This window comes from Lynx rufus, unplaced genomic scaffold, assembly GCF_022079265.1.
Source record: "Lynx rufus isolate CCGP_SWC_20201006 ecotype Redwood Valley unplaced genomic scaffold, mLynRuf1.p SCAF_6, whole genome shotgun sequence".
Lineage (NCBI taxonomy): Eukaryota > Metazoa > Chordata > Mammalia > Carnivora > Felidae > Lynx > Lynx rufus.
This window is the reverse complement of record NW_025814878.1, coordinates 2,995,054-3,021,125: the sequence shown is the minus strand read 5'-3', so window position 1 is coordinate 3,021,125 and position 26,072 is coordinate 2,995,054. Positions and strand designations below refer to the sequence as shown.

Below are 26,072 nucleotides of genomic sequence, written 5' to 3'. Positions count from 1 at the left end.
ACCAGGAGAGGTGGCGGGGGGGGGGGGGGACAGCCCCCGCGCCACCCTGGGAGACAGGAGGAGGGGCGCCCCCTGGCCCGCTGCCCTCACCATCAGCTGCCGCTGCACCCGCTCATTCTTCTCGGCCTCGGTGATGCGCTTCTCCTCGTTGCGGTCATCCAAGATGCCCTCGCTCGACAGCTCGGCACTGTAGCCCGTGTGCTCTGCGCCCTCGTCCTGCAGGCTGTCCTGGACATGGTAGCTCACCGGCTCGTAGACAGGGGGGGGCGGGGGCGGGGGGGGCGGTCATCACCAGGTGCAGCTCCTCCTTGGTCTTCACCAAGTCATCCTGGGCTTCTTTGGCCTTTGAAAGTAGTCGGGACACAGGTGACCACTTGTCACGTGGAACCACGTGTTTAGACCATCTTTGGAAGAATCCCCTTCTCTTAAACCAACGAAGGCTTCTGCACCTCGTCTCGCCACTCACCTCCCCTTCCCCTGGCGGGCTGGGTGCATGAGCCTAAGCGGCATGGAACGGAGGAGGGGACCACGTGTCCCTGTGCAGGGTCTCACCAGCCTCTTCCCGAGTCTGGGGCTCCAGATCCTCTGAGCAGTTCTCAACCGTGCCCAGGGCACAAAAAAAACTGATGCCAGGGGGTCGACTTTAAGAACCATAGCTTCTTAGGGCGCCTAAGTAGCTCGGTTGGTTGAGCATCCGGCTTTGGCTCAGGTCATGATCTCACAGTTCATGAGTTTGAGCCCCACGTCGGGCTCTGTGCTGACAGCTCAGAACCTGGAGCCTGCTTCGGATTCTGTGTCTCCCTCTCTCTGCCCCTCCCCCACTTGCATTCTCTCTCTTAAAATAATAAAAAAAAATTTTTTAAAAACCCCATACTTTTCTTCTGTGCCTAATTCTAGAATATGTTCATTGTATAGGTTTCTTAAAGGGAACTTACTAAAACAAGAAACCCTCTAGCCACCAGAAAAAGCCACTATACTGTTTTAGAGTGCAGCTTTGTTCTCCTTCCTGGTGTGGCCACTCTTCATTAAGCTCCTCACTGCCTGCCTGCACTGTGTTCAAGCACTTTCCTACCTGCCATTACCCCTAAACCTTCCGGCAACTTCTTGGCGGTACAAATAATCATGCCTATCTTGCTGCCACTCCAGCCCTGGAGATGAGCTTAGTTTGAAATCAGCTTTTGCCACTTAATACCTTATAATGAGTGCTTTCTCCAAAACCTAAAGACCGGAGATCTGCATGCAACTTGGATTCGGGGTGTGGGGGCCGAATGGTGAGGGAGGCACCAGGGAAGGACAGTGGGAGGTCCATGTGGGGGGCTGTCACAGCTCAGCAGATGTCTACACGGAACCACATCCAAAGCTCCCCCGGGGACCATGCTTTTCTGCTGGGTGTGGGGGACTCCCAGCTGGAGAGACCGGCTCCCCGGACACTGCAGCGGAACATGGTTCTTACTGTTACAGCTACAATTCATTCACCCTCTGCAGGCTGGTCCTCAGAGCAACCTTACAGGTTGGCTATTAGTCCTGATCTGCAACGAGGAAACTGAGGCTTGGAGAGGTCAGGCCCCTGTCCTATCACACAGGGAGGAACAGAGTGGAGACCCTTGCCTGATCCTGAGACCTTGAGCCTGGGCCTTTGCATGGTGCCACGCTGCATACGCTAGGGGTCGCGAGAGGCAGGAGGCCTTGGGTGGCCCGTTGCCAGGGACACCCACACAGCTGCGTCTGAAGCTGGTGCCTGATGGGGCCGAATGGTCTGAGGCGGGGGGCGGGGGCACGGCAAGGTGGGCGGAAGTGAACCCGAGGCTCCCTGCAGGGCAGACCGAGCCCGCCCCCGGGAGGGTCTGGCTCATGACGTGGGGCTGGTGTCGGCGGGGGGGGGGGGAGGGGGGGGGAGGCCCGTGTGCCGCCAGCCCCAGCCCGGAGTGCGCGCACTCACCCTGTGCTGCCACTCCTCCACCTCGTCCTCCTTGCGCCGCCGGGCCTCCTCCAGGAGCGCGATCTTGGCGGTGTACTCGGCCAGCTCCGCGGCCTGGCGGGGCGCACGAAGCTCCGATTACCGCGGGGCCTGTGGCCAGGGCCCTCTTGCCGACGGACGGCCACGCGTTTTGGCAACTGGCCCCGTGGGCAACTCAGCCTCGTCCCCGCCTCCTCCCCGGCCGCTGCTGCCCACTGTGTCCTCGAGGCCTCGCTCAGAGGACCACGGTGGAACCACCCGAGGTCCACCCACCGGGACGGCCTCTCCCACCAGGCTGAAAGCCCTCGAGCAGGTGGTTTTCCGGCCACGGACACAAAGGACGGATGATACGGCGGGTGTCACTGTGTCATCCCCAGAGGCGGCCTCTCCGTGCTTCAGCCTCATGACACTCAGGGAGCTCGTACCAGCTGCTCCTGGCTCTTTATCTGATCCGCCGCCTGCCGCTCCAGCTCCTCCTTGGCCCGCAGAGCGGCCACGCGGTCAGCCTCCAGGCGCTCGGCCTCCTCCTGTGCACGCTTCCTCTCCTCCTCCAGCTGCAGGGCTCTCTGAATCTGGTCCGAGAGTTCTGGAGAGAGGGCACAGACCCAGGACTGCTCGACGGCTTCAGCCAGGGGCCCCGAATTCCCAGCCCAGAGGCGCAGGATGGGGGCCGGGGCGGGAACCACCCCACGGGCTACAAAGCACTGCACCGGGGCCTCTGCTTCCACGGACACCGAAGGGAAAAGCACTCTGGGGCGCGTTCCTGCTGCGCACATCGGCATCCTCACCATGGTCAGAAACTGCTGCGCAGGGTTTCTCCCTCCTGGCCAGGGCCAGGCTCTCCTGGCAAATGCAGAAACTGCACCGCCTGCCCAAGTTTTAGTTTCTAAGACGGACCAGGGCCACGTGGCATGGTTTGGGCAGTCACTAGCCGTGTGACCTTGGGCAAACTGTTTTACCCGCTAAACTTTAACATCCTCAACAGGAAAACGGGGGTAACTCAGTACTAACCCCAAAGGAGTGAGGAACGGAAATTTAAAAGGATGATGTGCAGAAAGCACTTAAAACCGTACAGAACCATCCGATCCAACCCCTCGTCATCGGCTCTGGTCCGCGAGCCTCTACTCTGGGTGCCGTGTTCACCGGAGACCATCCTGGCTGTGAGCGTACTGCCCGGCCACCTGGCCCTCGCCGCGGGGACGCTGGCCTACGGCAAAAGTGCCCAGCACACACCCACCTTTCTCTGCCTTCTTGGTTTTCTGCTCGAAGTCCTGCAGCCTGAGCATCAGCTCCTCCTTCTCCCGCATCATCTGCTCCTTCTCTCTCTCCACGGTTTCTCTCCTCTTCTTCTCGGTTTCCAGCTGCTGCCTGTTGGGCGGGGGGGCACGGGAAGGCTAGGAGCTGGCAGGCACTTGCCATGTCACCAGCGCCCAGTCCAGGACCGCCCTCCAATGGAAGGGACTCCGCAGTGGCAGCAGCGACCCCCGGCGCTCCCGCCCCGGGGCCCTCCCGCTGCCCGGCCCGCAGCGAGGCAGCTCCACCCTCGTTGGCCAGGTGAGGTGCCCGCGGCTCCTCCGATGGGGAAGGGCCCGGGTGTCCCGCGGGCAGTGAGCCCAGGCAGACGCCGCCCCGCCCCGCCCCGCTGGCCTCCCGCCCGCTCACCGCTCCAGCTGCTTCTGGTGCTTCTCCTCCCGTGCCTGAGCCTTCATCTGTTGCACCTCGATGGTGTCGGGCTTCCTGCGGCGCATGTACAGCTCGTGATTGCCCATGCACAGCTGCAGGATCCGCTTGTTAATTCGCAGGCGGGGGGCATAGAACACGAAGTCCTACAGAAAAGAACAGGGCCGACCCTCAGGGGGAGCTCCCTCCTCTGGCTGTCTTCTTCCAAACCCGACTTCACAAAGTTCCGGATAACCTTTTCCAAAAGGACAAATGGGGCCACAATGGGGCTTCAAGGAAAAGCCAGGGACAACAAGTGGCCAGACAGAAAGTCCCTGGTGTCACCGGATTTGGATTCTCCGGAACAAAGGGAGCAAGCGTGTGTGGTCTTTGCGGGTGTACACGCGCACTGAAACCCCTCTGGCTGGACTACGAAGCCCCTCTCTAGGACAGGGGGTCTTACGGCCTTGGGAAACCCAGCACCCCGATTCCCGCGCTGCCTGATCTGCAGGTAACACCCATCCCCAGCAACCCCAGAGCCACCATCTCCAAGTCTTGCCTGGGGTGCGGCTGGTCTCCCTGCCTCAACCGTCACCTCCTACACTGCCACCAGCTGTCAATCGGGTCACTTCCGGACGCCTGACGCCAGCCTGTTGAGCTCCAGGACCAGGTACAAATGCCGTGGCCGGGCACGTGTGTGTGGAGGCTTCTGGCTCCGGCTCCAGCCTACCCCTTGTTCACCTGAACTGCACTTCCGTGCCCCCAAGCAGATTTGCTCAAAGCATCTCTGCTACTTGGGAAGTACTGTCCAATCCCATAAGCCCATCAGGAGACGGCATGAAGCCATCATCTCCGGTCTCTGCGACCCCTCCTGTGCCCCCTGCACTTGAGGGGGTCATCCACACTTTCCTCGGCTGACTTGTATTGGTCTCCATCTTCCACTGGACAGGCACCTCCCTTGCCAGCAGGCCTGTGTTCATCCATCTCTGTCTCAAGGACCCAACGAATACCCTATATTTACCAGGTGCTGGAGTTTACACAGCACTGCCACGGCTGAGCCTGTGGCCTTGAGTGAGTCATTTCCTCTGAGGCTGAACACCGTCAGCTGCACAGTGGGGAGGACAGTAACCTAACTGGACTGCTGAGAAGATTAACTCAGATCCTGTTTGTCAGGACTCAGAATGGGGTCTGGCAGGACAGGAGTTGCCTGGTACACAGAGGCTCAGACAGAGTGCTGGTTGCCTTATGGAAGTGGAACCTTTTTGAAGAGAACAGACCGAACAAAGCATCCAAGAACGTTAGGACTATGAGCACAGAAGTCTGGGATGTGCCACAGGGAGGACACACGACTTCGCCTCCTAGCTCCAGCTACTGCTGTGATTAATGCAGGGGATGGGAGGGGAGAGAGGGTTTAGAAACTCCGGTGAGAAGTTGTTTTTAAATGCCAGTCTGCTTCCGCTTTTTTCCCCTTTCTCTTCTCAGTATGGGGCTCCTGGCATCCAGATTCTGACCAGGGGAAGGGGAACAGGGGAAGGGTGGATGAAACAAAGACACAGCAGCTTCTGCAACCCGAAGGGACATGCCACTGAGCTGAGCAACACGCCCCGAAGCCCTATGTAGCCTCTCTGTTTTTTCATCTGTGCCAGAAATGCTGGAAAGACAGTAATGTTGAACCCGAGAGCCCATGGAGTTCCCGGGGGTGGGGGGCTCTCCTCGGGCTTCCACACACTTGTGACGAAGTCATCGGGTTTCCCAGGGAGTGTCTGCAGAGCTGGGAGAAGCAGGTGTGTTCACCGCGCACCTATCTCTGTTACACAAGAGAAAACGATCTTCTGTTAGGGTCGCGCGGGCATGCCACCCAAAAAGATGTCGACTGTGGCTAAGCGTTGCAAAGGAGCTCCGATTAGCACCAACTCCTCCTTACAAAGACAGAAACTGCGGTAGCATCATGGCGGCAGGTGATCCCGAGTCAAGCTCTGCACACAGCCTGAGAGCAGAGGAAATTTCCTATGCTGCCTTTGAAGGAGGCTGGTTTCCGACTTCAAGTTAAAAACAAAAACTGAAACCAGTATTTATTTAAGGATTTCTAAATCCAAGTACCCAGCCCACGCCTCCTCATGCAAAACCACAACACCAACTAGACCTGGAGCGGACTTTCCCAACCCTGGAGAGAACGGACGTCCTAAAACCTGAAACTCGAGGCATGAGGCGAGTTCAAGGGAACGGATCCAAGTCAAGGAGATGGAAACGCAAGTGAAGCGAGGAGCCCCAGGAGCCTCCAGGAGGCCGCCCTTGACTGAGGGCAGAGCTGCTCCCGGGCAAACGGCAGTTTTCCTAAGTTAAACAGGTAGCTGCCGGAGCCCTCACTCTTCCACGAGGCCACAGGGACAAAAAGCCCTTTTTGAAGGAGGCAGAGCCGGTCTCTGCCCCCGCAGGATGACCGGGCAGGGGGCAGGCTCCGAGCACTCTCGGTGCCCCAGCCCGCCGTGCAGTGTCCCAGCAGGCAGAAGGAGAGCCAGCTTTTATAAGGGACACGCCCGGTCGCCGGGAGCACGGGCGACAGTGGGCGACAGTGGGCGACAGTGGCTCGTCTGTGAGCCTGCCACGGAAACTGCCCTCCACAAGTCAGCCTCAGCAAAGGAATCCTAAGCCACACCAGCGAGCCAGCCCGGACCTCTGGCGTTTCCTTGTCTGTCTCCTGGGCCAACGGGATTTTCTACGGCCCCGAGTACGGGGCCAGAAGCGGGGCAGTGCCGCAGAAGCAGGAAGGAGCAGAGCGACCCTGGCGAGGTGCAGAGGGGGATGGGGACGCGTCCCCTCAAACCAGCTCCTCACTTGGAACCCCTGCTCCCCCCCCCCCCCCCCCGACAGGAGCCTGACAAGGTCAGCCTTCTTGGTGAGGCAGTCCCAACCACCTGGAGCGGTCACACCGTCTCCCGTCCCCTCACCCTGATTTGTTACTAAATATAACCACACTGTCGAATTCCCCACCGGAAAGCACGGTACTTGTTTTCATCCGTCTCTTGCACTAGAATGTGGACCATGAGGACAGGAACCCCATGCTGTGTGCACAATCCTACAAGAGCCTGCTCGCAGTATGCCACCAACCAGTGCTTCTCTCGCCTTTTCTTTAATCAGCGGCCCCACACAGAACTAGTATATAGTAAAAGTATGCTCAGCTGATTCAACCTTTGCTTGGAATTTTAAGATCAGGAAATATTCGGGAGGGAGGCAAACCATAAGAGACTCAACTACTGAGAACTAAGGGTTGATGGGGGGTGGGGGAGAGGGGAAAGTGGGTGGCGGGCATTGAGGGGGGCACCCGCTGGGATGAGCACTGGTATTGTATGGAAAGCATTTGACAATAAGTTTAAAAAAAAAAAAAAAAAAGGAAATATTCTTCAGGTTTTCAAAAGCTAAACTTAAGCCGAATTAAGAAACGCACGCGCATGCGCGCGCACACCCCCCCCACACACACATTAATCCTTAAGTAGTCCAGTCCAGTATTGCTTCTGCTAAACTTCTTTTTTTCAACGTTTATTTATTTTTTGGGACAGAGAGAGACAGAGCATGAACGGGGGAGGGGCAGAGAGAGAGAGACACACACAGAATCGGAAACAGGCTCCAGGCTCTGAGCCATCAGCCCAGAGCCTGACGCGGGGCTCGAACTCACGGACCGCAAGATCGTGACCTGGCTGTAGTCAGACGCTTAACCGACTGCGCCACCCAGGCGCCCCTAAACTTCTTTAAACAGTTCTGAAAACTGAGCACCACCCTATGGGCAGACGGCAGCCTACCCAAGGACTTGAGGGTCTTCTCACTGTCTCAACTGCCCCACCTCAGGGCCCATGGTAACATGGGGACACTGTGACCCTTGGGCTGCGATGCTGCATGTTAACGTGGCCTGTTACCATGGAGCTCGCAACTCGGTATTAAATGCTGCTTTAATTGTAAATAACTGGGCAACTACCCACAGAGTAGGGGGTCAAGAGTTTACAAACAGCAGGAAACGTTTTCAATAAAGGAGAAAATACTTTCACAAACAGCGTCAAGACCTGTTTTTCACTTACGCCAGACTAACTGATACATGGGGAGGGGCAGTTGGACAATAATGTGGCTCACTGTTCCACGTGGGTCTCTTGTTGCCCAGCGGGGCCCCGGCCCAGGAAGGCTCCCGACGCCCTGGCCTGGACCACAGCCCATGCTGGCCTCTCTAAGCCCAACACTGTAACCAAGACACAAAGTCCTTTGCGATCTACAGTTCTGTAAAAATCATAACAGGCTCACGGGATGAGAGAATCCTTTAAGTGACAGTTTTAAGAACCAGATTTCTGATTAGAAGACAAAATCCTCACTCATTCCGTCACACTATGGCATGTACGTCTCAAATTTTCTCACCAAATAGCTGAAAGCTTACACATTAGCAGAATCAACGATAAAACCGAATGCGGTCCCCGCACACACCAGTCTTTGCGGTTGTTAGTTAACAGTCTACGTTCTTCAGACTGCAGGAAATGAAGTCCCTTTTCTAGCTAAGTCCTCCCAGGAAGAGTGTCCCACCAGCCTCATCTCTGCGAGGACCCACTTCCCACATCAGCTCCAACGCGAAGGCACCTGCGTAAAGCGCACTGGAGGGGGCAGAAGGTGCTTGGAGAAAAGCAGAGGGGCACAGTCCCGGAAGAGAATGTAGGTGGGGGACAGGAGGACCCGCGGTGCCCTGGATGCAGGTGTGACTTTTTGTAACGTGGTAAATTGCAAAGACGGCTCAGAAAGCCAACTCGGGCCCTTGAGACTTGTGCCCCAACTGGCTTCCAGGGAGGTGCCGACGAGAGCCCCCACCCCAGGTACACCATCTGGAGGCAGGTTGGTTTTCCGCAGGAAAACGAACATTTCACAAGCCCAGAAATGCAACCTTTCATGAAATGCTTATCATTTGGTCAATGACTCAGAACTGTCCTTTTCTTCATAAGGAACGAAGACCATTTGAAAACTTAGGGGACACAGTCAGCTAGCTTTTGACAGACACCTGGGCCCCAGTGCATCTCTCCTGTAGCGGTCAGTCACATGATGCAAGGGGTCCTTGACCCTCAGTGTAAACTGCTGGCAGTTTGTTTACCCTGTACCACATAAGGGATCCTGCATATCACCAGCTCCTTGTCCCAGAGAATCAGACTGTTACCCGGAAAACATAGTTGGCTATAAGAAAACCATAACCCCTCGCCTAGAATTCATAGAAACTTACGGGAGCCTTCTTGTCGATGGGCTTAATGACAAACTTTTTGTCATTGAAAGAGATGTTCCTGATTTCACTCCACGGAAAGCCAATCTTTGGGGTCAACCTGAGGTTAAAAAAGAGGGAAGGGGATAGTTAGATGTGTATTTGGATTGCAAATCTATTCTTAGAATTTTTGCTTCAATTTGAAAAAGTATAAAGCCCAGGAAGCACAGTATATAACACACGTTACCGGAGTTCCTACCTGTGCTAGGTGAGGTCAGGTCCAGGCTCCAGCAGACCTGCACCGGGCCGCACCAGCCAGTAAGCTCCAGGTCAACTCGGATTCCTGACCCGGTGCACCCTTTCACCCTGTGACAGCTTGCCCAGCCATCTCCTGTAGCCTAACTGGGTCCTTGTGCCCAGAACCCCACTTCTAGTCACTGGGTCTGATTCATTTCCCTTGTAGTCAATCCATTCTCCTCTAAACTGCCAACACAGGAATCCTGTTTCCATAGGATGGAATCCAGGGGCCTCGACTTAGCATCCAAGAGGCTTCCGATCGAGCTCCTGATTCACACCCAGGCCCTCAACACCCGTCCCACGGCCCACCTGGCCAGTAGAGCTCCCTGCTCTACGCCACAAACATACACCCTCAGGCCAGCTCAGCCTCCTTCAACAGCCTTGCCTCTTCTTGACCTGTAGTCTCTTGTGCTACATCAACTATTCTCTTCGTGTTTCCCCAATTCCTCCGTTTTTATTGAGCTCTTTGAAGACCAGACAGGTAAGCTTTCTGATGTCAAAGTTCATGTCTTAGGTTTTCTAGGCATGCTGTACTCAGAGCGGCTGCTTGCTGATGGAAACGGAAAGGTGCCTGGTGTGCTTCCACTCCAAGAGTGCCTTGCTCATTTTCTGTGGGCATCATCTGTCCATGGCTGCAAGGGGGGTACTGAAGTCCCTACTCTTACCTATTGTTGTCTATTTCCCCTTCATGTGTCAGAACTTGCTTATTGTATTAGGTGCTCCAGGGCTGGGTGTGCATGTATTTACAGTTGTTTGAGGTCCCTGATGAGGACTTGGTATGGACTCTGCTCTTCTGGGTCTCATCTTAGGGGTGCATGGCATGTTCACCCGGCTGGCCAGACACCCTCCCGTGTCCTCCTCCAACTTCTACGACAGCACGAGGCCCACAACCCCCTGAGGAAAGCCCCAGCACTTCTCTGCTTGGTCGCTACTAGCCGACCACTGGCTCAAACTCTGGCTCTTTAGCATTCCCAGGAGAAGTTCTCCAGAGGGTTAAGATCAACCACATGGCTCTTACCACACGACCCGCCCCTGTTCTTCATCTCTTTCGCCCTATGCTTTCAACATATTACCATGGACACCATCTAGAATGACAGACCCTCAAACCACCATCCAAAGATCCTACCATCAAAACCCAACCTTTCCCCCAGTTCATAAAAACTTTCAATTTAGAAAATAAGCAGAGATGGACAGAAACCAATTGCCTACCAACACGTTTAAATAAAAACTGATGGGCAATGTAGGTTTGCTATGACAAGCCAGGTCAAGGTGGCAGGGTGGCTTCTGATGGCCAAGAGAGGACACCCAAGCCTCAAAGATGGCTCTTCTGGGACACAGCAGTTCCACACACCTGGAGGAAAGAGGTCAGGGCACTGGCCAGTCCTTTTTGGCATTCGCCTTTTTACAGCTCTGTCCTCCAGGGTCACCAATGCCTGCTGAAACGTATCTGGCCAACATGCCTCACACAGTCAGACACGCAAGACGTTCACTCTGCTACTGAGCAAAGAGGTGACGTTGTTTGCAGGCCTCTGAGCACCAGAAAGGAACTCAGGATACCACCTAGTCCCACTGCTGGCTTTAACCCAGGTCCTTACATGGCTGTAAGAGGGACAACAGGTAGACATCTGCTGCTTCGTAGCACCCGCTCCACAGCACGAGGCCTCTCTGCTAGCTCATTTCTCACCTGTGCAGTCACCACCGCAGCCAGACTTCCAACACTCAGAATGCCAAGGAGGTAAGGATCTCAGGTGCTCAGTTTTTGTTTTTGTTTTTTTTTTTTTTTTTTAAGATTCTGCCTCTTCTTTTTAAGTTTATTTTGAGAGAGAGTGTGCATACATGTGTGAGTGGGGGAGGTGCAGAGAGAGAATCCCAAGCAGGCTCCGGGCTATCAGTGTGGAGCCTGATGCGGGGCTCAAACCCTCAAACTGTGAGATTATGACCTGAGCCGAAATCAAGTGTCGACCTAACTGACTGAGCCACCCAGGCAGCCCTGAGGCTCCTAGCTTTATATGAGGTTCTCAAAACAGTTCTAATCCCAGAAAACCTGGACCTTCAGGTTAGACAGGCATCTTTCTTTTAATTTTAAGGATTGGGCGTCCGGTCACCATGCCCTCCAGCCCTCTGCTTGCTTTCTGAGGTGTCTGTAAAGTCTATCTTTTTAAGACTCTGGAACCTCATATAACGGTTTACAGCCGTTCAGAAACCTAACTGTAGGATCAGAGATGGGACTACATATTTTTTTTAAAAATGGGATTCTCCAAACAGGGACCAGAGCTCTTTAGAGAAACAGCTGATTCCAGGGCTGGAGGAGGAAAAGTACGAGATGATCCTGGAACACCTTGAGGAGCCAGGAAGTAAAGAAGTGCTCAAAAAAATAACGGGGTCTGTCTGGGGTGCCTGGGTGGCTCAGCTGGTTGAGTGACTGACTCTTGGGACTCTTGGTTTCAGCTCAGGTCATGATCTTGCAGTTTTGTGGGTTCAGGCCCCACATCGGGCCCTGTACTGACAGAGTGGAGCCTGCTTGGGATTTGCTCTCTCCCTCTCTCTGCTCCTCCCCCACAAATGTTCTCTCTCTCTCAAGATGAATAAACAAAAAAAAATTAAAAATGGGGTCATATCAAAAGGGCACAGGAGCCAACTCGAAAGGGATCCTAAAGGCAAATCTTAATTTGAAGAAAATAATAATGGTAATAGATTATAGCCAGTAGAATAAAATATCCATGAGTAGAAAACTGACTCTGTTCAGAAACCATACCTGTAAAAGAAATGTTCTGTTTTTTTGTGTGTGTGGGGGGGGGGGGGGGATCACTGTTTCCTCAAAACCACAGTAGTAATTGTTTAAGACTTGCGAATGGATGCTAGAAGAGATTAAAGTATAATGAGAAACAGGGTATTTACATAGTTCCCAAGTGTCTGCCTGAAATGTACTTACTGACCACAAAGGGAAGGACAGTAACTTCACAAAGAAGCCTGGCAGACAGCACCCTGACCAGACACCAAAGTTAACACCACCAGCAGCGGTAAAATATTCCCACACCACGCACTGCCTCGTGAGAGGCCCCGGGAAGGCATGACAGACCTCTGTGGGATTCCTGCCCAAAGCGCAAAACTCAAATCTAACTGAGAAAACACGACACAGATCCAAGCTGAGGGACTTTCTAAAGAGTTAATGGCCAGTAGTCTTCCAAAGTGTCAAGGTCAAGACTGGGGAGGAGGCAACTAAGTGCAGGTGTGAGTCTGGGCAGGATCCTGGGGCAGAAAAAGGACGTTAGTGGCAACTGGGCAAAATGGAAATAGGGTCTGTATATTGTGAAAAGCATCGTGTGAACACTGACCTGGACTGTGGTTATGTAAGACGTTAACACATGGAGCAGCTGGGTGAGGGCATATGGGAATTCTTCATACCTGCTACTTTTGGAACAATTTTAAAGTCTGAAATGATGTCAAATGAAAAAAAATAAATGGCTAAAAAATTTAAATTCAAAGTATGCAGGTGGGAGGAGTGATGATACTGTTCTTCTGTATCTTGACAAGAGTCTGAATTTTTCAGGCACATGTCTGTTCAAACTCAGCAAATGGGGCTGCCTGGGTGGCTCAGTACATTAAGCGTCCAATCTCATCGTTTTGTGACTTCGGGCCCTACGTTGTGCTCTGCAATGACAGTGCAGAGCCTGCCTGGAATTCTCTCCCTCTCTCTCGCCCCTCCTCCGTTCTTGTTGCTTGCTCTCTCTCTCAAAATAAACAAACTTAAAAAAAATAAACTCAACAAATGAACACTTAAGAAGTGTGCATTTCAATGTACTTGAATATTACATCAAACAAAAGACAAGCAAGAGCTCTAGTAAACAACATGCATTTTGGGGAAGGCACACAGATGCCTGCAATTTACTCTGAAATGTATCTGGAAGAAAGGGGCCCGAGGTTGCAGTGACGTGAGGCTGAGCAGTGAAGCGCTAAGGACAGAATCTCTGCAGGCACGGGACATTCACAATAAAATCCTCTCCATGTTGTGGTTTGCTTGAAATTTTTCATTAAAAACATTTAGAAAAGGTCTGGGTGTTGGAAGGGGCTGGAGGTCACTGTGGGCTCCACAGACGGCTCTGCGGGCACTCCTACAACAGAAGCAAACATCCTGATCTGAACCAGCAGGGGCCGATCCAGGCGTGCCGCCACCTCTTGGCAGGGCAGGTGTGTCAAGGAACTGTCCCCACGCATCCCTTGTGCCCACCTCCTGCCAGCCACTCCTAACCAGGTCCTACCGCTTCTCCCTCGGCCCTCATGCACATCCAGACACACAGAGGCCAAACCCTCCTCTTCGCCAGTCGGAGGGGAACTTTTAAACTCAGTACTCTCAGTGGATTAGCTGTATTCCCTTCAACGGTCTCTGCAAGAGACTAGGAGGTTTTTCCGGAAATTCTGTTCCACGTTCAAGTTAGGGCTCCAAAGACCAGAAAGGAGAGAAGTATCTGACAATTGCATATCTGGTAAAAGAAAACTCCCACAAATCCAAAGAACTGCCTTTTGCTCTCCTCTCTTAAATAGGTAACCTGTTAGCACTAAGGCACAAAGATGTAACATACACACAAAAAGGGGGGGTGGGGGTGGAGGCAAAATTAACATATCGTGCCTATGAGCGTAATTTTAGAAACTGGAAATAATTTCTGAAGTATCTACATGATACATAAATACCATATACACTGTATTAGTTTTACGATCCTGTACTGCATATACTATATGCTGTAGTATACGTATGCTGTATATAACCAGTATGCTATAGAACCTAACAATAACCACTGGCTTACTATATACATAATAAAGCTAACAAAACAAGTATAGATCAGTGTGTGTGATTTACCACCCTGAGCGAGAGATTTAAGGGAGAAAGACACTAGTCCTTGTCTGGCCCCAGCTTGTCTACAGCCCTCTGCAGCATTCGCTCCCTTCAAGGGCCCAGAGAGTCACACGGCGCAGACTCCTGCCCCTGGGAGGACCAGGAAGGCTGCAAGGAGAGGAGGGTGGGGGAGGGTGAGCCCTGGGAGCACAGAGGTGCTCTCGCAGGACTGAAAAACGCGGGGGCAAGGGCGCACTCCTCTCACGGTTCTGTTTTGGGTCTGACGATGCCAGGTAGGATCACATAACACACTAATGGGAACTTCCTTTGCTCCCTCTTCATCTACGGTTTACAGAATGAAAAAGACTAAGATGCTTTCTGTCCCACGCGTTCCCACTCCGTGGTTACGTACACACTGAAAAGGGACCTCAAGAGACATTTCCCAACCAGGATATATTTAGTTCTAAAAAGGGATAATAAAGGTATATTTGTTTATCTGCAGGTGCACTAAGTCTCTCCTCGCCCAACTTACATACTCAAAAGATCCAATTTCTCACTTGAACAGCGCTCCACGAACATCAGTTCTCACTGCTGGCCCTGCACCGAGGGGGGTAACCCAACACCCGCCACAGCCAGGACTTGTCCCAGCGCGGCTCAGGCTCGAGGCAGGGTCCTGCTGGCGCTGGTAAGCAAGCTGTCCATCCTTGCTGGCGAGGAGAACCACCTGGGCCCGCTGGTGACCGAATGTCTGGCTAAGTGTTTCTTCCTAACTGAAAAGAGGGGTGCCCTCCGAGGCAGAAGTGAGGTCGCCCTACGCCCCAGTCTTTGTTGGGGAGAAGACCCCTTTGAGAGGACTGTCAGTTTCACTGGTAAACTGGGGGTGGGGGCAGAGGGAGGAGAGCAGGGATCGACTGAATGAGCCGTGCAACTCTAATTTTTACTTGGGAAAAATTAACATATAACTTGTGGGCTGGAGGTAGTTACCAGCTGACATCAGCAAGTTCCTGCCCGTGGCTGTTTCCTGCAGCTGGAAAAACCTGTCCGGACAGCCCCGGCCACGGCTATGTTACAAAATCTGCTCATTCAAGAAATGAGTGCAGAGACACAGGCAGTTTCCCACACACGTTCCCACGAGGGCACCGCGTTCTCACTGTGTGTGCACCGCCCGCTACCAGCCACCACCCTCCAACTGAGGCGCCTCCGGAAGGACCAGGCGCTGGTTTCTGGAGTCTCCCGGACCGTTGACGTTTCCCTACAACACGGCTGCCAGCACACTTGGGGAAGCAGCACACCAGGAGTCCTCAATAACTCACTTCTAGATTCTTGGGGGAGTTCCTGCCATTCTCTGATAAGCGTATCAGGTCCTACACCGTAACCAGAGTCCTCCCTGACTGGAACCATAACTTCCTAAGAGTGACTGTCCTCCTCCAATTCTGGCACTCAGGAGAGGGTCTGGGAAGGCCTGCCACGGGCCTCTGCCTGACCCAAGTCAAAGGTATCCGTACCCTGGGTTCTGGCAAGAAGACAGATTCTTCACGTGACATCACCAGTCGCGGGCAGCAGCATGCCCTTCATGGAGGCCAGAGAGAGGGTTTTGGGGGGCTCCGAGAGCCCGGACATGGAGAAGAGCTGCGACGGGAGGAGATGTGTTCTCCACAGACACCATGGAGACCTTGCCCCCGCTGACTCAGATCTTTTTCTCTGTGTATCTAGCTCCCTGGCAGAAAGCAGACACCCATGCGCAGTGTCTGTAACCACAGGGAAGGGCAAAGGAAGCCGCAGGGCCCAGCTGGCTCCACGCTGGCTCTGGCTCTCGCAGACCTTACTCAATGCACACAGCTAGCACGGGGCAATCAGATACTCTCACAGGCTCAGAGGATTTAGCTAAACTGTCTGTACATAAGCCACTGTTTACAGAACCTTAAGGTCTCTGATAGCACTGTAACCATCCCTGGTTGGATTAGCACAAGCCTTAAGCCACCAGCACAGCTAGGGCTGCCTGGGTGGTATCTGTGGGTGTGCTGGTGCCTATGGGCAGCTGGTGGCCGGGCCTCAGCAGATGGGCAGGGGAGGCCTTCCTGCAGCTCCGGCATGTGGGGTCACGGGTCAGCACACACCAGGGCTAGTGAACAGGCTACAGTGACGGAAGAGAAACGGCAAACACCTCGAGCTGACCTCGGACACGACGTGGGCACATCACAGCCGAAAAGCCCTTAAGAGAGTCACGCGCTAGACAAATGTGTCAAAACACACTACACACACAGATGCCATTTTCTCCACCGTTTCCAGCCCCGATACCCCACCCACCGAAGATAATTACAAAGTTCAACTCACTTATCATCTTTCTCATAAATATTCAGTCCGAGGGCATCAACTCCAAGCCAAAGGTCTGTTCCCTTCTTGTTTTTGATCTCAAAGTAATTGATCCCATACATTTCCAGGTCCTGGGCAATCTTCAGATACTCCAACATGGCACTGTCTCTAGCGGGCGGAACAAACAAGCGTGGTCATTAGAGCCGCGTCCCGAGCCATGAATCCGCTACCAGGGTCTTCGGCCTCAGGCAGGTCGTGCAGGGTGGGCCCACAGCCGTGGCTTAGCGGCTGCCCCTCTGCTGACTGTCCACGCCTGCGCCCCAAGCTGTCCTGGATGCTGACCACCGATGCGCTTCAGACATTCTGAAAGGACTGAACGGACTCATGCTGCTTTCTCTGGACACAAAGATCTTCCTTTTATTTATTTTTTTTTTAATTTTTTTTTCAACGTTTATTTATTATTTATTTTGGGACAGAGAGAGACAGAGCATGAACGGGGGAGGGGCAGAGAGAGAGGGAGACACAGAATCGGAAACAGGCTCCAGGCTCCGAGCCATCAGCCCAGAGCCCGATGCGGGGCTCGAACTCACGGACCGCAAGATCATGACCTGGCTGAAGTCGGATGCTTAACCGACTGCGCCACCCAGGCGCCCCAAAGATCTTTCTTTTAAATCGTATCGGTAGGCACGATCTTTCTCTTGCCCACACACTGCTGCAGGGACTCCCACTGTCTATTTCACCAGCACTTGCCACTTAGGCTTTGAGTCCCTTCCCTCCAACAAGAGATGCCTGGGACAGAGGATACTCGAAGGACACAACGGCTGTGAGGCCCAAACTGTAAATGAGCTTCTGAGGCTGAGGGGAGGGACACAGAGAATTGCTCGTGACGCCCGAGATGAAGAATCCAGGGCAACAGAATGTGGCCATTTCTTACACCTAATAGCCACATGTCACATCATGTCCCTCCTTCATGCTCCCTGAATAGCAAGGGGTTCTCACTTGGGATCAATTTTTTCCCATTTATACACCTTTGAAAGGAAACACTTTACAGACAATGAACAAGCCAGCACCTCTATGACAGGAAAGAAAAATAATGCTCTTTCCCCCTTGACTAGAACAGTGTTTTAGACACAGGACGGTCTCTCCTCTAAAACAAACAAGGGAGAAGACTTTAGGGCCTTAAGCTTGAACTAAATTGCTTCTTACCCCAGAGTCAGGAACACCCGGCTTTATTTAGGGAAAACCTCCTGTGCAACCGTTACCTTTCACTGCTCTGTGGCACCCAGGCTGCAGCCCCGTGGGGTTCCTGAAGCACCACCCTGGGGACCCCAACTGAACTCCATGCAAAGGAGCCGGGAGGGAGGGAGGGGCCGCCCAGCACTCACTTGAGCATCCCGCGGTGCTCCGCGTGCCACACCTGGATCCGGTCCTCCCACTGGTCCCTGGTGAGCTTGTGCTGGTCCATGACTCTGGGTTGCAAAGGAAGAGGGCACAGAACTGTCACCACAAAGGGCCACAGAAGGCAAGCAGCAGGCCACTGCTCACCTGCAAACCTGAGTTTTCTTTCAAATAAGACCACACAGAGTGTTTCTACTTCCTGATGTGTAGCATTTCTGACCATTAACGACCTGAAAGACTTAGAACCTGGAATGAGACATACCCAGTCTTGCTGGAGAATTTTAAAAAGGTATTTTATATTTTAAGGGGCCTCTTCTTCCAAAAGGGGTAATTTATGTGACCATCAGTGAATACAAACAGATTTAATGGGGCCAAATCATTATACGCTAGGGAGAGCTAGGAATGGTCCCCGTCCTGCTATGTTTCTTTATCACAGACCCTGTACAGGTGGATCAGAGCCCGAGGGGAGGCCATGGCGGGTCAGCACGCAGCATGTGCCGGCCAGAGCACACGCGGGCCAGCACGCAGATTAGCGGGTGCTAGAGCCCCAGCCTCAAGAAGCATTTACCCCTGTGCTTGCCAACTGCTTCTGCTCACACACACCACCTATGCCCTTCAAGGGTGCAACCCGCCGCTCTCGTCCAGGCCTGGCCACCCTGTGCTCACCTTTGGGGGATCAGCCGCTCAGAGCTGAGGTACCCAGACTTGTGCGTTTCTTTGTTATAGTCTCCGAACTTGGCTTGCACAGCATAGGAGCCCAGGAGCACTGCGGTCTCAGGAGGGCAGTAAATCTCATCGCTGAGAATTCCCTCCTTCACTTGGAGGAAGAAAAGCTTCTGTGTGATGTCCTGAATGAGCTCCTCAGACACATCTTCGGGGTAGAACTTTGCCCGGAACTTGAATTGGAGAGGATTCTCCTTTCTGACCTCCTGTGCAGACACCTGGACGACAAAAGCCAAATGCCCTCTGCAAGTGTAGAGGATGAGACCAACCCCCCCGCCCCCTCCCTCCCTAAACACAGGTCATAACCACCGGGTCAAAAGGATCATGCAAGCCAGTTTTCAGGAGATAGCATTCACTCCAAAAGTCACCTTTTTAGCACGTAAGACAAGAAAAGGCCAGTTAAAGTCCTATCGCCCTCCCATACTCAGCTGGAAGTCTAGCAGCAGCCAGTTAGGGACTCACCAAGCCACTAGAACCAGCCCCAACTTCTGGGAACAATGTTACCAATTCCAGAGAACTCGAATTTAGAAAGGGCCTGCCTAGTGACCTGTGAACCTGGCATCTGCCTGCGCGGCCAGTCGAGCCATGAGCCACGGAACTTATGTTTAGTAACTGCTCATGTACCCCCCTGCCCATTGCCATCTCTAATTGCCCTCAGGCTTGCTGTAGTAATATGGGAGGAAGATGCAGGTTTGGGAAAAGGGACATTTTCAAACTGTGTGGAGAAAACACATTTAAGCTTCCTGCTTTTCTTTACGGTTGTTAATGGAATTATCCAGTCTTTCGAGTTGAAAGATAATCTATCACAGGTTCAAACAAAGCAATAACAGGTTCTTACAAAACAGTGAATGATTCATGGTCTAGAAGATTAACAATCTCATTGGGGGGAAAAAAACTAAGGTCAACTAAAAGCTAAGCAATTAACTATCATATGCTCCAATGAGTGAGCAGTAAGGAGAAATCCCAGGATCTAATTTCCAACCAATATCCCCGTTTACTGGAAACCTGTAACCTTTTTGTCTATAGAAACTTTTACACAAATAAAAAGAACAAAAAACAAAAGACAGAAGAAGGTGTTCCAGTTTCAAAGTTAGCAGAGCAGACCAACACTCAAATATCCTGTGAATAGTTAACTCTGACTTACCTTTTTATCTAGTTTCAACCAGGTAGGAAATCCTTTATTATCCACATACTGGAGGCCAAAGTACCACACTTCCCTAAGGCCGATGGTCTTGACCACCTGCGTGAATGAGACAGAGGGGCAGAGGCTGACGTCTGGAAGGGCAGGAGGCACACGGCACAGCAGGGTCGCCAGGAGAGCCAGGTGCCGGCTGCCCGGTCCCACTGCACAACACCTCTCCTGCACCATCCCAGGGAACCTGTTACCAACAGAGGCTGCTCCTCCAAAGCCACAGATGGCTTATTTTTAACATACGTTTGAGCAGATTCAGGGTTCACTTTAAATCTCAGACAATCATTAAGACCTTGTAAACTCTTGCCCCCCCCTCCTCTTACCCCACCCACGCTTTCCCAAGTAAAGACAACCAGCTGGGGTGGAGCGAGCACACACAGCCGGACCCCACCAGGGAACACCAGGGAGGGTGTGTGGCCCAGTGTGAATGCCCCTGTCAGGTGTGCTCCCATGAAAAAGGGGTTGAAAGTCACTAATGTGAAGCAAAGGAATACTTGGGTCTTCCCCGGCTGCCTGTCTCTGCTTCTCAGTGGCCCAGGCCTCTGCTTAACTGGGAACAGGGCAACAGCAGTCCCCAGAGAGGCAGGAGAAAGATGGGGGCAAACTTCCAGGGAAAGGGGGGGGCAGGGGAGTTATGCTTCACACACCAAGGGATGACTAGCATTCCTTCAACCTCCAGAAATTTGGAATTCTGATATAGGAAGGTGTAATTCAACCTAGGTCATCGTAAGGATTTCACATTTTAAAATTCTCCACAGCACTAGAAAAAGTCTCCTGTGGTCCACTACAGACAGAATCCCATCCTGGTTATTCTTTTGTCTTAGGAACAGAAAAGCAGCTTCCTGGGGACACCTGTTACACATCATCACAACTGAGTCCCAGGGCTTTGCTGCAGTTTAAATGCTGAGTCCCATGACATACAATGCTCAGCCTCTATATAAAAAGGTTACCATTCTTCAAATGTCATAAAGGGAAAGAGACCCAAACACACGAGAAATGACAAATCAGGTATCTGGAGCATTTGCTTAAAATAAAATTGGAAATTCCAAATAGACTCCTGCTTGGGAGCGTGTCTTCTCCTCTGCTGGGGGACCAGATACTTGCTGGGGCTCCAGGAGCCTGGTCGTCACACCCCCAGGAGGGACCTGTTCCCATCCCACTCGTTCCACTCTCCCATGGGGGGAGGGGGGCAGGGCCCCATCATGGCACGATGTGGAAGAACTTGGATGGTTCTGTGCTGACTCCCAAGTCTCTTGGGAACCCTGCCTAAGTCCTGTCAGGGCAGCTAAGTGCAGGGAACGCTGATCTGAAGACCAGGTTTTCCATACCCAATCCTGCTAATTTCACACTCTCTATAAACCTCCGTCTCAGCATCTGGATATAAAACCTGCCTTGCCTTCCTCTTCAGGTGGTCTCAGAGTGACCTATGAAAGGCCCACATACAGAAGCATCTGGTCTTTCCACTCCATGCACCAAACTGGAGCCTTAGCCTGGGTGCCAACCAGTGTGAGAGGATTCTGTCTGCTCCACCTCCCTTCCCACCGGGTCAGACCCCTGCTGATAGCCGCAGCCACAGCTCAGACTTCTCTTCCCCTCTGCTATGAGGCAGCCAGCCCCCTTGGCAAAGCAGATCACAGACTCCAGAACCACGCTGTGGACAGAACCCTTGCGCAATGAAACGCCTAACCCTGGGTACCCCGATCCGCCACACGTCTCTGTGGCATGAATCTCCCCACTCCAGGGTAACTGCCCGCAGAGTATATTTTAGAGCCTTACTTCTATTTCTATGGCTTCCCCAAAACGGCACACTTGAATTAACCTGCTTTCCTTCAGTCCATTCCAAAAACCAACCCCTAAGTCCTCCTTACAAGGGAAATCCAATATTCCTGAAAAAACACACTTCACCCTCCCCCGCGAGTATCCTTGGCTTACTAAAGCAGATACGCAACACGGAAGCGGAATTTGAACAGGTGTGGAGAATATCCCTTCATTTCTGCTTCAGCAGTGTTTTACATGGCAGTTTGGAATGGAAAATGCAGGGACAAGTCTGTCTACTTGACTCCACCTCAAGTGACAGCTGAACACAGGTTGTGATGATGGAAACAAAGGGCACACAAAGTCACAGCTCTCTCACTGCCTCCGGAACCGTACGATCTCACCTGGCTGTGCGGTGCTGGCCTGGGAGGCCCCCCATCAAGTCAGACCCCTGGACTAGAATCCAGGCAGATCCAGCAAGAGCGCTGGGGACGGGGACGGGGACGGGGACGGGCCGGGACCCACAGAAGAGACTCATGTTGCTCATGCGGTGGGAGAGAAGGCTTCGGACGAGCTTACCTCTCAAGTGTCTTTCAACCCCTTCTACTTAAGGACCATATTCTAGTGCCTGGTAGTTTGGCCCAAACCTAGAATCAGGTGGAGCAACTGAGAAAAGGACACAGACTCCAAAGGCATCGAGAAGAAAACACGCGCAGCCTGGCTGGGGTGCGGGAAGGAGCCCCGGAAAGCACCCAGGGCACCCCTGATGACCTACTCACGGGAAGGCGGGACCTTCGCAGTGTCATGTGCTGCCTTGGAAAGACACAGAAGGATAAACAAACGGATCTTCAAAAAGACAAGTGTAAGCAGGCTTATGATGCCACACAGCCAGAACCTGCCCGGGCCCTGGTGAGCACTATGACCTCAGGCAACTCTCTTCTCTAACTTCCATGTCCTTCCATGTGTCCATGTACACATAGAGTTAGTCGCTTTCCAGGTCAGCTCCAACCTCAGCACCCTCAGATTATATCGCATTTTTCTTTAGGGACACACCAAACTGAAAAGAAATTAAATGTGAACTCTGTGATCCAGGTCCTACTGTTGAAGGCGGAGTTCGGGATCTTTCTGTCTCCCACTACTTCCCTTTCTGATAACTGACTGGTGGTAGAATCTCACTACCTGTCTTGGAGGCTGGCTGAGATTCGGGCAGGAAACATGATTTGGGAACAGAGGTTCAAGTGGGATGTGGCCTTGTGTTCTGTTTAGCACACAGATCTGGGGACTTCACTTTCAGGGCTGGGGAACAGTATCATCGCGCTTGAATGTGGCTGATGGGGCTAACGAGCTCTGGAACAATTTAGATACTGAATTTATCCAGACTTGGCATGCTGACTGGATTTATTAAATACGTTTTTAAAATAACCCACACCTACCAACTGAGTTCAGGGTCCATTTTTTGTATACCTATTAACCCACAGCTCCATGCTTCTGTTAAGCAGATAATCTAATAAAAATACCTGTTTTTAAACCAATGCAGGGAAAAAAACCAAACCAACGCAAACACCAAACGAGTACAATCGCTCAACATGTAGGAACATGCCGAGTTCTGTCAACGTGGCACCCTGGACCAGGAAGCGGGGTGAACCCCGAGCGGTACGCAGCTCCATCCACGCCTAGCACACGAGCGTGCGGTTAAAAACGTCCGTGGAGGGGCGCCTGGGTGGCGCAGTCGGTTAAGCGTCCGACTTCAGCCAGGTCACGATCTCGCGGTCCGTGGGTTTGAGCCCCGCGTCGGGCTCTGGGCTGATGGCTCAGAGCCTGGAGCCTGTTTCCGGTTCTGTGTCTCCCTCTCTCTCTGCCCCTCCCCTGTTCATGCTCTGTCTCTCTCTGTCCCAAAAATAAATAAACGTTGAAAAAAAAAAAAATTAAAAAACAAACAAAAAAAAAAAAAAAACGTCCGTGGAACCGGACCACCCAAGCGGAGTATTTCAGGGAGCAGGGCAGGCCCCGCTGCTCTCTCCGCTCCCTATGCTTCCAAAGGGTCCCACAGGCAGACACGGATGTCTCGGACACTGGCAGTGGTGTCACCGCGGACTCCTCACGCGATGTCGGAGAAGCGACACGCGAACAAACAAGGCAGATGGAGGCCGGGCAGGTAAACGGCCGAGGCATCGAAATTCTGTAACTAACCCCCAGTTTCCGTCTCCGCTTTAGAACAGTCACTTGAGGACAGCCCCACCACTCATTTACAGACAAGGACTCTGGTACGACCCACGTTCGAACCACTGACCCAACCCACACAGGGCTCGGCTGGCTCCACTTAATTTACTTCAGGATTCGCTTTCAGAAGAAACCTTTAGGTTTTTGCCCCAAGTCCAGCCTGACCGCGAAGAGTAAATGCCTCTGTCCTTACTGGGTATGGGCAGAGCCAGGCAATGACCTCACGAGAGCAGCACAGGCAGAACGGAGGTGTCCCTGCCCACCCCACGAAGCCCAGCACACACACCAGTGCTGGCCCAGCACATGGTGGGGATGAACCTACCGGGTGCTCACTTTTGGGGACAAGAAGGAGATATGACCAGACGCAGGAGGCAGTCCCCTACACCTTCGAAATTTGCTAGAAGTCACCCACCCTCCCTCAGCTCCTGATCACCACCCACTCCAATTTCTGGGCTTAGTGCTAGGGTTCAGAACATCACTTGTCCCATCAGCGGAGCCTCTTAGCCAGGCAGACTATAGCTCAAGGGACCTGTAAACTCATGTCTGCGCCTGTTGCCCTCCTGGAGCCCTGGCCCCGGAGCAGACTTTACTTAGCCCAGAGAAGCAGATCTTGTTCCAAAACTTGGAACTGTTCCATGGCAGAATTATCACCGCTTTCTGGGTGGCTCACTATGATCAGCGTTCTGCATCCACCTTCAGGTCTCAAGAAGAAATACGCAGGGATGTGGACGTGCTCTGCCTTGCCTAGCTCACGGGCTGTGCTAATGAAGACTTCAGAGCATCCCCAAATTTCCTCTCACAGGGCTGTGAACAGGGGCTACTCGCACAGGGTGTTTACAACAGTGTGAACCCCCTGGAAGAAGGAGAAATGTTCTCCTCTACAAAAAGAGGTAAGCTGCAAGCCAATATGCTCAGCAAAATTATTCAGATCTGCAAAAAATAATTTTCTAATTAGGGATTCTCCCTCCTAAGCTCAAAGACCAACCTGATCAAAAAGCTGTTTTCCTGTTGTATTTGGCTGGATGGCAAACTCCAGCTCCGCATCCATGGTGGTAACTCGGACGTTGATCTAGAAAACAGAACGAAAATGAATTACACTTAACTGGGTGCTCCTTTCTTGTAATGATCTTCTGAGCCGTCGGCATAAACTCAAAGCTACTTAGCAACACGGCAAGAGTAAATTCCTCACTGACATCCATTCTCATGCTGTCATGACACACACATGCGCACACACTCACACGCTGCGAGTGTCCACTCACAGTGGACAGCTGCTGAGTCTCAGTGTGTGCACAGTTTGGACTCAAACGCAGGCCTCCTTTGCTTTACTAATCACATTCGCATTTAGATCTAAGCTGGTTCTCTACAAAAATACCTTGATAAACATTTAACATTTCTCCATGCACCAGCTCGCACTGACCCTCACAACAGCCAAGGAAGGCACCAGGGGGCTGGCCAGCCTCCTTGAGAAGTCAGACCAAGACAGTAAGTGAAAGGAACAGAGAAGGAGCAAGCAATATACCAGAAGGTTTAGAAACATCAGAAACTGAATAGTGAAAAGAGAAACGGTCAGATGACTGATGACACATCAAAAGAGGATATTGTGCAGCAATTGAAATGCTAATTAAGAAGATGGTAGAAACGTGGAAAACTGCTTCAGAAATGAAAGCTATGACAAGCAAAATGGCACACATCCCATCAATACAAACCTGTAAGAGCCATCCAGCAGAAGACAGAAGTACGACATGGGGACGGACAGATCACAAGATGGTCGGAGCACAAGGAACTGAGGTGGGGGCGATGAGGGGCCTTAACGAGGTCTCTAACATTCCCATGGAGTGTTTTGTTTAAAAAACTCATTTCAAAGTAGTTTTCAAATATATCACTCGAGAAAACTCAAATTCACCAGCATATGAAACAGACAACATACTACTTTATGTGACTGTCCTAAAGAAAAACACCACCACACAGCAAGAGTAAAGCTTAATTATCTTTTTTATTTTTTATTTATTTATGTTTTTACAAAGAGAGAGCGCAAGCGCATGTGAGCAGGAGAGACAGAGGGGCAGAGGGGGAGAGACAGAACCCCAAGCAGGCTCCACACTCAGCACAGAACCCGACATGGGGCTCAATCCCACGACCCAGTGATCGCAACCTGAGCCGAAATGAAGAGTCAGACGCTCAACCAGTGCCTCATCCAGGCACCCCAGAATGCTCAATGTTAGGAAACGCTTGCTTTTCACCATTTTTCGAGTGACATACGTAAGTAGCTGGATAGACGTGTACCCTAAACCCCTCCTTCCTCAGATGTAAATATCATGGGGACAGAGCAACAGGACTAACGCTTTGCTGACAAAGGTCTAAGGAGAGCTGGCACACTACACATGCTTAGCAGTCACCACTCTGGTTGTCTCTTTAGGAACAAAACCAGTCTTTAGGGATGTTTTTTTCCCCCCTAACCCTGAAGACTGATAGTGGAGAGATACTTTGATACAATCCACTGTGTCTTAAA

The 26,072-nt window shown here is 52.2% G+C and overlaps 1 protein-coding gene across 1 annotated transcript in view; it reads right to left on the bottom strand.

The window, feature by feature from the left end:
* The window catches only part of EZR (ezrin), a 52,062-nt gene that overhangs the window by 1,354 nt on the left and 24,636 nt on the right, over nucleotides 1-26,072 (bottom strand). Inside the window, 12 exon segments of the mRNA XM_047103288.1 lie at nucleotides 91-279; nucleotides 281-343; nucleotides 1,940-2,032; nucleotides 2,383-2,543; nucleotides 3,195-3,325; nucleotides 3,620-3,783; nucleotides 8,859-8,955; nucleotides 16,297-16,443; nucleotides 17,661-17,744; nucleotides 18,340-18,614; nucleotides 19,541-19,636; nucleotides 24,549-24,632. Coding sequence (XP_046959244.1) covers nucleotides 91-279; nucleotides 281-343; nucleotides 1,940-2,032; nucleotides 2,383-2,543; nucleotides 3,195-3,325; nucleotides 3,620-3,783; nucleotides 8,859-8,955; nucleotides 16,297-16,443; nucleotides 17,661-17,744; nucleotides 18,340-18,614; nucleotides 19,541-19,636; nucleotides 24,549-24,632 — 1,584 coding nt within the window.